Source organism: Oryzias melastigma, linkage group LG5 (genome assembly GCF_002922805.2).
Source record: "Oryzias melastigma strain HK-1 linkage group LG5, ASM292280v2, whole genome shotgun sequence".
Classification (NCBI taxonomy): Eukaryota; Metazoa; Chordata; class Actinopteri; order Beloniformes; family Adrianichthyidae; genus Oryzias; species Oryzias melastigma.
In genome coordinates this window covers 2,043,435-2,053,132 of record NC_050516.1, presented here as the reverse complement: position 1 = coordinate 2,053,132, position 9,698 = coordinate 2,043,435, and the positions used below count along the sequence as shown (strand labels likewise).

The 9,698-nt window shown below is 37.6% G+C and overlaps 1 protein-coding gene across 13 annotated transcripts in view; it reads left to right on the top strand.

The window, feature by feature from the left end:
• itpr1b (inositol 1,4,5-trisphosphate receptor, type 1b) overlaps positions 1-9,698 on the top strand; it is a 113,474-nt gene that overhangs the window by 80,570 nt on the left and 23,206 nt on the right. For all 13 annotated transcript variants that reach the window (XM_024270623.2, XM_024270622.2, XM_036211786.1 and 10 more), the window contains 4 exons: positions 233-355; positions 8,875-9,050; positions 9,124-9,288; positions 9,399-9,588. In XM_024270623.2, coding sequence (XP_024126391.1) covers positions 233-355; positions 8,875-9,050; positions 9,124-9,288; positions 9,399-9,588 — 654 coding nt within the window. The remainder of the gene's footprint in view (positions 1-232; positions 356-8,874; positions 9,051-9,123; positions 9,289-9,398; positions 9,589-9,698) is intronic.

The window sequence follows — 9,698 nt, the reverse complement described above, 5'->3', positions numbered from 1 at the left end:
TGTTCAGATCTCTTTGGTTGATGTTTTCTCCCACATGACTGGCATAAAGTCAAAAAATAAATAAAACCTTCATGGCACATGTTAGCTTAACTTGTGGTTAAGATTTGTGTTTGTCATAAATCATAATTTGTTGTATTACTCAAATACCATTTAATAAAGCATCAAGTTTTCTTATGATTGACTATTACTGAGTAGTCTTTTGTAATTTGCTCAAATGCTCTGTGTCCTCCAGCCCAGCCCATCTTGTACTGGTGTTCCAGAAACATGTCCTTCTGGAGCAGCATCTCCTTTAACCTGGCAGTCCTCATGAACCTCCTGGTGGCCTTCTTCTACCCACTGGAAGGTGTCCGTGGAGGTCAGTCCATCTGCACATGTCTTTCAGAGCATTTTTGAAGTTGTGAAAATGCATTTTTTTTCTAGTGTTTTTGTGGTTAACACAATAAATGTGCCTGTTACTGCACAGGAAATGCAAGTGAAGTGCATAAATATTAGTTTCTGAGGTCAGGGGAGTGGTAGGAGAAGTACAGTAATGTGTTTGGGTTTGTTTGTTTTTTTTCTTACCAATAGCATAAATACATTTGTGTTTGGTAAGCTGTTTATTTTGAGAACTGCAGGTACGTTGTCAAATCTAAAACCAGGAAAATGCCAAACGATCCAGAACCTTCAGAGATAATTCCAAAGAAAGACGTTAGTAGTCCCAGCAGTTCAGATCCATAAGAGATTACACAATGTTTTGAAATGTATAAAACATGTGAAACTGCACCTTTTTTCCACTGAATTCAACAATTGTTTAAACAAGAGAAATCTATCAGTGTCATGTTTTCTTCTGTATTTACCTGTTAACAGACGGTCATGGACACTTTCACCTGCACGCGCATCATCTGCACGTGAAAAATGTCACATCTTTGTTTGGTTTGCCTTTGAGAACAAACCACAGACAGAAAGAAATTCACATTTTGTTAGGATTTTTTTTTTTGTTCGTTTCCATCATGTTTAAGTTTGCAACTCGAGGTTGTATTGCACGTTTTTCCTTTTAGTGAATAAATATTTTAATTTAATTAAAAAAAAAAAAAAGAAAAGATCATCTCCAGAAACGTATTATTTACAGCTAATAGATTGACTGAAATGAGGATTGATCCTTGTCTGGTGGTCTTAGTGCACTGTGATTATTGGGCACTCCAAATGTGTCTTGAACAAAAATGTAGCTAAATGTTAAAGTCTGCAAGCACTAATTTTGTTCTTAAAGCGGCTTATGTTTTAATGAAAGTCACTGTGGTCAGAAATGTTCATGTGTGGAATTACTGAGTTAAATAATTACACATTTGAAAGACAAACAAATAAGATGAAGAATTCCTGACACGTGTATTACTCTGAAGCAAAGTGTTGGCATGTCTGATATGTTTTTGTGTTCATTCTGACATAACCAAACAGGCAAACAGATGGCAGCAGATGAAAAAGATAACAAGAGAGGATGTCCTGTGTTTTATTAGACTCTGCATGAGCTCATTCATCCATTATCTTTACCTTCTCCATCCAGGGTAACATTATGTAAGAAGCTCATCCTATCGATATGGAGAGAAAATTGTATTACCAGGATTTGTGCGTAACTTTGGGTTTAAACACGTCATTTATGGATGAATCTTTTCTTTTTTGGGGATGTGAAGAGAGTCTCACATCAGATTGAGTTACAAATCAATAATTATGCAAACACAAATTGGGGTGATAGTATTTTCTCTCCATACACCTGTCTTTAAATGAAGGCGGAGTACACCCTGGGTGGGTTTCATATCCAATAGAAATTGACTTTGAAAGAATTATGCCCCTAAATGCCATTGAAAAGCAGGAAATTCAGTAGCATTAAAGTCTCAATGATGCAAATCGTACTTTTGGTGTTTTTAACATGTTCTTTAGGCATTTTTCTAAAAATGGAAGACATACATAAGGAAAAATTAGCTAGAATTTGAATTTATGAGTATTTCTTGATTCAAATAAATATAAATCAGAGGCAGATGAAAAAAATGTCATTGAATGAGAGCATTTTTGAGATGTCCTAGAAAATGACAGTTCTTTTTTTATTTTGGTTTAAAACATAATAATAATAATAATGAACTAGGCATGGACACATCTGTCAGATATGTAGCTAGTAGATGTGTAGTAGACCTCTATTGGCAAATATCTGTAAGAACACTATTGGTTGACATCTAAATAGAGCCGTCTAATATGTCCTGTAGACATCTGCAGTAGATGTATATTAGGTATCTAACAGACATCCTGTGCCTGGTGGGAATCAAAAGACCAGTAGGAATGTTTAACAATAGTTCAGCAGATGTTACAGAGGGCGTTAAAAATACTTCCAGTTCTTTTCAAGGAAAATATTTGTATTTTCTTTATCATTTCTCCAAAGGGGTTAAATAGTTTCAACTCTGATAGTAGTTTTGATTTAGCAGATGTTTCTGAGTCATAGTGATGGAAGTTTATGCCGTCATGTCCAGTTATTTTACTTTAGAGAAACACATAAAGACTAAAATGCAGAGGACCACGCACATAGTGGTTCATTGTGATAGATTTTGTTTTTTTTAGAGAAAGACTTGAACATAGTTGAAGCTTTTTGATACTTAAATTGATTTCATAAAGAACCAGAATTACCAATCAGTCTTCCAGCTGGAGTAATATTTATCATGGTCAGAAATGAAATCAGTGCAGAGCATATATAAATAAAGACAAACTCATCTTAGAGCTGAAGGGTGATTTTAGTCTGGTTAAAAAATAACTGTAGGCAGAGATCTATGACAGGTTACCAGCAGCCTCTCAGTTTATATTAGGATGATTCAGTATAGGATCGATTTCAGTTTCAAGTGACATAACCAGTCATATGCCAACAACATGTCATGTTGTTCATCTTCTGAGGAGTTTTAAAGCAAGTTCTGCAGAATTCAATAATCTTTTTATCTATCGATCCCAGTGGTCTTTTAATTATGAAGATGATTTAATTATGAGGAGCTTACAGACCCTCACAACCCCAAGCTAACATTAGCAGTGCAACAGAAATAGAAAGCAATATTGAACCGATCCAGCCATACAGTTTTGAGCCAGATGTCAACTTGAATGAGGAAAACAAAGATGTACACGGGTATGCAAGTGAATGCATCAGAATGGAGCGAAGCAGGAAAAGCTTGTGGCCTCGCCCATTGTATTTTCTACATCACAAATACGCTCTTTTCAAATGGAATGTTTTTTTGGTTGCTCCTGTTTCACTATTTGCATAAAGAAATAAGAAAGGCAATTTTAATCTTAATTTTCTTCATATATCTTCCATCATCAGAATAATTCATTAAGAGCATATTTAAACACCAAAAACCCAATTTTTATCAAAGTTGGGCCAAATTGGAATTCTAGGGTAATTCAATCTGTAAAGTTCATTTCTGCAACTGAAGAATTCTCTTTTTTGCCAAACCACAGTTGTTAGTAACATATGATGCTATCAAGAAAGATCAAGGATTTTCTTAATTGTGATGCTAAATTACTCAGTTGCAGGAGACTTTGATCCACCTCTAACAGCTCACCCAAAAAGCTCACATTTTATGAGTCTTGACGTCTTTTTGATCCTTGAAACGGTTGGTCAAATGTCATGCAGTTTTAGATGTCCTTAGAGGAAGCCTCTCAGGTACGTTTTCAGAACAAAGTCTGCTCCCGTGCCTGTGGTTTAGGTGTAGCCTTCGAAGTTTCAGCATTGTGGCAGAGCTGTGAGAAGAAAAAACTAAGCATAAGTCTTTATTTTGATCATTTATTTTTTCCAATTTGATTTTGACCAGTTCAACAGCAAGAGGCTTCATGCCCTGACTCGTCATTAAAGTTTGAAGTCTGTGTCTCCCACTGTACGCGCTCTCTGCTTCTTCCTCGCCATAGGTATCGTTTCTGGTAATTAGATGTGTTTGTTTGCTTGTGTGCGCATGCAAGCTGTGTTGTGTGGTGGCTTCGTCAAGCCTGAATCTTTAACAGGAAATGTGGTACATTACAATGCTTCAGCAGTGACTATAGAGTGTGAAAGTGACACTCTGGGCGGCTGATAAGAGAACGTGCACATCAAAACATTTTTTAGCAGGAATTTTGCTTTATACTCCTAAGAAGTCGGTCACAACATAACATGCTTTAGTGAAGATTGTGTGAACTTTACAGTTTGGTTTCACTTATTAATTATTTTTTATCACATCAAAAGTAACATTTATTTTTCTTTTACTAGGTCTCCTTTACTTTTGACTTTTTTTAAAATATATATTACAGTTAAAAGTCTGTGATTTTTGCAAGGTTACAAAATATTAACCTCTTCTCACTCAGGCCTTTTGAAGGGCCTATACCATGCTTTCATTCTTTAGTTAACTATATTCATTTATTTGATCATATAATACCTTTGGCACAATGAAAAACAAGTTGTTTCCTACCCGGAAATAAGACGCCTTGAACTCTGAGGACCGTCTTACGCATCTTGTGGGTGCCGCCCATTTCATGAGGTCATTGTAGAGCCGGCCTCGGGATTGTGTCTGCGTTTCGCCCACAATCAAAAGCAACACCTGAACTTTTGCAAAGATGTATGTGCATACCATATATCTGCCTTTATGAGCCCTGGTCATGGCCACACTGGTTGTAGCCATGGGGCTAGCAGCTGAGCTAGCTTGGAGGTGAAGCTAGCGGCTGAGCTGCGAAGCTAGCGGCTGAGCTGCGAAGCTAGCGTCTGAGGGCCGCTAGCTGAGCAACAAAGTTAGTGGCTGAAAACCACGAGTTGAGTGGAGAAGCTAGCATCTGAGGACTGCTAACTGAGCGGCAAAGCTAGCGTCTGAGGACCACTAGCTGAGCTGCAAAACTAGTGTCTGAAGACTGCTAGTTGAGCAGTGAAGCTAACATCTGAAGACGACTAGCTGAGCGACGAAGTTAGCAGCTGATCACCACTAGCTTTACCAAAAATTTGTGTATTTATGTTAGCCTGGGGGGGCAGTTCTGACAGCGCAGACTCTTCATTCTCCCTTTGTGATATCAGCTCGTGAGAACCCACTTATTTTTGTGGGTTGGGAGGTCCTGGTGCTCAAATTGCAAGTTTTTAGAGGAATACTCAGGTCAAAAATACCACTATGGGGTTGTTTATGGTGAGAAAGGAACGTTACAATGCACTTCAAAAGCTCAAAAAGTTGATTATGCATGTTATAGGCCCTTTAATGTAGTGATTTGTGTTAAAAAAATGTAATTCAGTGTCTTAAGATTTGGCAGATTACTTCAAATGCATTATTTTCAGTCTTACAGATGGGAAATTCTTTCAAATCAAATCAATTTACCCCCCCCCCCACACACACACACACTCTTTTAGTCTTCTTTTTGTTTTGTATTTGTCCCTTTGCTCTCTGTGAGGCCGTGTTTGTGGGGATGTAACAAGCCACAGCATTTAAAGGACTCCGTTGTTCCAAAGCAAAGAGAAAACACACATTGTTCACATAAACTTTCAATTGTTTTGTCTGGGGTCAAACAGCGAGGTCGCCTTTTGTTTGAACTTCTACGCAGTGGTGTAGAAGAAAGAGGAAAAGTAAGTTAAGATAAAAGAGGTTTTGCTAGCTTTGCTTGAAAAAGCATATGCGGTTTCCAGCATCAGAGGCCTTTTAAGAGCGGAGGTCGATCCAGGTCATGCTTTTAACTGCAAGATAGGTGATGTTGCCTCGGTCTGCAGTTGCCTCCATGCAGATGCACACGCTTGGTCAGATGTTTAAGCAGACATTTTTACAACTTCTTGTTCAATTTTAGTTTTGTTTCAGTGCAAACATGCAATGACTGCGAGCTAAATTTGCAGGTTGAATCAGCAGCTGCAACACAATCAAGTCCCCTCAGTCATGCTGTGCCCGCGTCATAGAGGATTTCTTGTAGGTGGTTATGTTTAAGAGAAACATTTCCTTACAAATCGCTCCAGCTACAGATTTTCTGCAGGTTTACATGAAAGTTTGAGGAAGATAAGTCAAGTTTAAATCATTTTTTCGCTCCAAATTTTCCTGTGTTTTAACTGTTCTTAGATGAGATCAAAGAACAAAGCACCTATGCAGCTTGATGTGTTTATTTTTAAGGTTTGCGATTGTAGGTTTTTTAGAAACCTCAGTTCAATTTTTTTTCATCTGTAGATTTACAAACACTTACATAACAGAACTCAAAATCATACTCAATGCACTTTTCCCTCCTTCTCTTTGTCTCACTTTGTCAGAAAAACTGACTTTGACACAAAACTAAAAATCATGTTCCTACAAGAAAAAATGTTTGTGCTTTATCTTTGTTTTTTGCTCAAACTTGCTTTGTGTGTCTTTCCCTTATGACAAAGTGTAAAGCATCAGGGCAGAAAAAAAAAAACGTATCCATTGCTAAAACTGTAAATGTTTATGCATTTCTTGCACTTCCACAATTCATTATCAACAAGTTATCATTTTACGCTAAAATTCACAAAGTATATTCAAATGCCTTTAAATGAATACTTGACAATTATGGAGGAAAAACAGCATGTCCGCATGTTTGTGATAACAAAGTGGTGTAGATTTTCACTCCTTTAATTTCAGATTTAAAAAAACGTGATAAGCTTTTCTGAATAAAAAAAAATATAATCAAATCATTGACATTTTTAAAAATTGTACTTTTTAGAGGTGAGTTGATTTTTTTTCTAGACTGTATAATTCAGCCTAAATCAGCAAATCAGCCCCAGACCATCACAATTCCACCACCGTGTTTCAGTGTCATTCTATTTATTAATTTTATAAACTTCGATATTTGTGGAGGTTAGGTGTCTTGTTGGACTGGCTCTAGATGTGACAGGATGCACCTTCCAGAGGGGTTGTTTTCTGTCTCATCAGTCCACAAATTATTTGCCATAAGTTTTGGTAAATCCAGATATTTTTTTTTTTTTCAGATAAGTTTTTGATTTTTGCTTCGCAGTGTCCTCTTCCTTTAACTTTCCCATGTATCCATTTTTGTCTGAAAGTTTCTTTCTGACAATTGAATCAAGAACACTTAACTGAGTCAAGTAGTTCTAGTTGTTTATGATCTACCAGTTAAGCCCCTTTTTGTCTTTATGCTCCGGCATTCAGTCCTCTGAAGGTTCTTCACTCCTCCATTAAAAAAAAAAAAAAAAAAAAAACTAAACAGGCAAACTAAAACTTTTCTCTAATTTTATTTCTTCTTTGTTTTTTCTTATCTTAGATGACAAGATAATGACTTTAAAAAAAACCTTGAACTTCATTGACACCACTAGTTTGGCATTAATAAATTCGGTGTGTAGAGTCTAAATTGGACAATCCAATTTTAGTCATCAGCTAGCAAGACAAAGCTTTTTTGATAAGTCTTACCAGCTTTCTTAAATTCTGTCGTAGGTTCTTTTTATTTAAATATATTTTGCAACTTGTGTAGCAAAATAAATGCAAATTAAATAGTGCATTTTTTCTTTTTACCTTATTTTTTTCTTTGTTTATTCATTGTAAAACATTGTATTGTTAAAATGCAGGTTGTTCCTGTGTCCTCTTGCATTTTAAGTGCTAAAATATATCCAGTTGTTTCCAGGTTATGTAAAAATGGAAAAAAGTATTAATTAGCAGATACATCAGACACCATTTTGTCAGGTTTACCAGTACTTAGTAATGTATACTCAGAGGTCACAAATAAAACTATTGATCTTTTTATATGCACTAAACAACAAGGTGGATTGCATTTTTATCCTCTTATTAATAATATAGTTCATTCTAAGTGTCAAAAATCATTCAATGCTTCAATATTTTGTCACTGGGTGTGTCCCCATAAACCATGAGGGGAAATGACCTGCCTTTGTTTGAATGACAAAGAATGACATGATTGACAGCTGAGATTACACTTGCAGTGATGAAAACCCAGAGACATCATCTAACATGTTCACTGCCAAGTCTCAACACCCATACTGCTTTTTAACCAAGCATTATCTGGAACCATCCCTGGTTTATTTGGCTGGAGCCAGGTGTATTTTTAGCCAGCAGAAGGTTATGCAACGAGTACCTGTCATATAATCTGTATACAGTGAGACAGCAAGAAGGAGGTGTTTGAAGTGAAGAGATGCATGGAGGCAGACAATGCGAGAGGTCTTCAGTTTCCTCAGACATAACAGAAAACGTCAGATCATCTTAAAACGTCTTTATGTTCAAAGTTTTATATCTCTTGATAATTCTTTATAGGCCTGACGATGATGCCACAAATGTGGATGAAAGCTAACCTCTTTGTTTCCTTTTCTAAGATTCAAAAACATGTTTACAAATAAATAGTGAATGTGTTTACATTTGGCAATTCAATTGGGCAATTCCATTGAGTGTTGGACCATCATTGTTTGAGTGAACGTCCTACAGGCACTTAAAGTATCACCTGCACACCCGTCCTCCAGGATGTGTGCAGAGCCCAGTGCTTGAACTAATGACTAAAGGGCACCGTACGACAGCATCATCTGTACGTCACAAATGCGTGTTACTTACGTTATCCTTTCAATTACAATACTCATAGCACACGCATGACAGGTTCCACTTTCAAGACATCCCTCAAGGTGGCAAGGGAACTGCAAGACACAACAAGGCTACCCTTAAGATGAAACGGCTTTGTCTCTGACCCTCCACAGGCCCGAACAACTCAAAAACTACAGTACCCATATATGTCACCTCACCGTACGAGTGCTTGTAACTAAAACCTAAGCAGCAATCATGTTGGGGGAGATACTGAACCCAACGTTATTACATTGTGTTCTACAAAAGTCTGTAAATGTGCATCACTTCCATCACTGGTGTCAAAAATGAAGGCTGTTGGAGAAAATGTCTATAGAAGTTGTCACACCTTTCTCTGCATCCTCAGGCACTCTGGAGCCTCATCTGTCAGCCTTACTGTGGATCGCCATGCTGGTGTCCCTCGCTATCGTCATAGTGTTGCCTCAGCCTCATGGAATCAGGGCACTTATTGCTTCCACCATTCTGCGCCTCATCTTCTCCGTAGGCTTAGAGCCCACCTTGCTGCTCCTGGGGGGTTTTAATGTAAGCGTGCAACAGGAAAGTGTTAATGATACCGCGCAGCAGATATTAACTGTTGTCTCATGTTCTTCCTTAGTTGTGTAATAAGGTGATCTTCCTGATGAGCTTTGTTGGAAACCGAGGAACCTTCACACGTGGATACATAGCCATGATCATGGATGTGGAGTTCCTGTATCACCTGCTCTACCTGATCATCTGCGGCCTGGGAGTTTTCGTCCATGTCTTCTTTTACAGCCTTCTAGTATGTGAGCACGCTCACACGCAATCAAAAGCGATAATGAATTTTCAGCATTAACTTTATCACTAAATTCTTTATTTTCCAAACTCAATGTCTTTGTGCTTTCCCTTCAGCTCTTCGATCTGGTTTACCGAGAAGAGACCTTACTCAACGTCATAAAGAGTGTCACGCGTAACGGCCGGTCCATTGTCCTGACTGCTGTTCTAGCTCTAATCTTGGTGTACCTCTTCTCCATCGTGGGCTACATCTTCTTCAAAGATGACTTCATTTTAGCTGTCGACAGGATACCCAACAAAACTCTTGGTACATGAAGAACCACGTTTCTTTACAGTCTTTTTTTTCACCCTCTTTAAACTAAGCTAAACATAAAAGTGTTGCTAAGATAGTTTCACACAGGGTTATATGGACTTAGG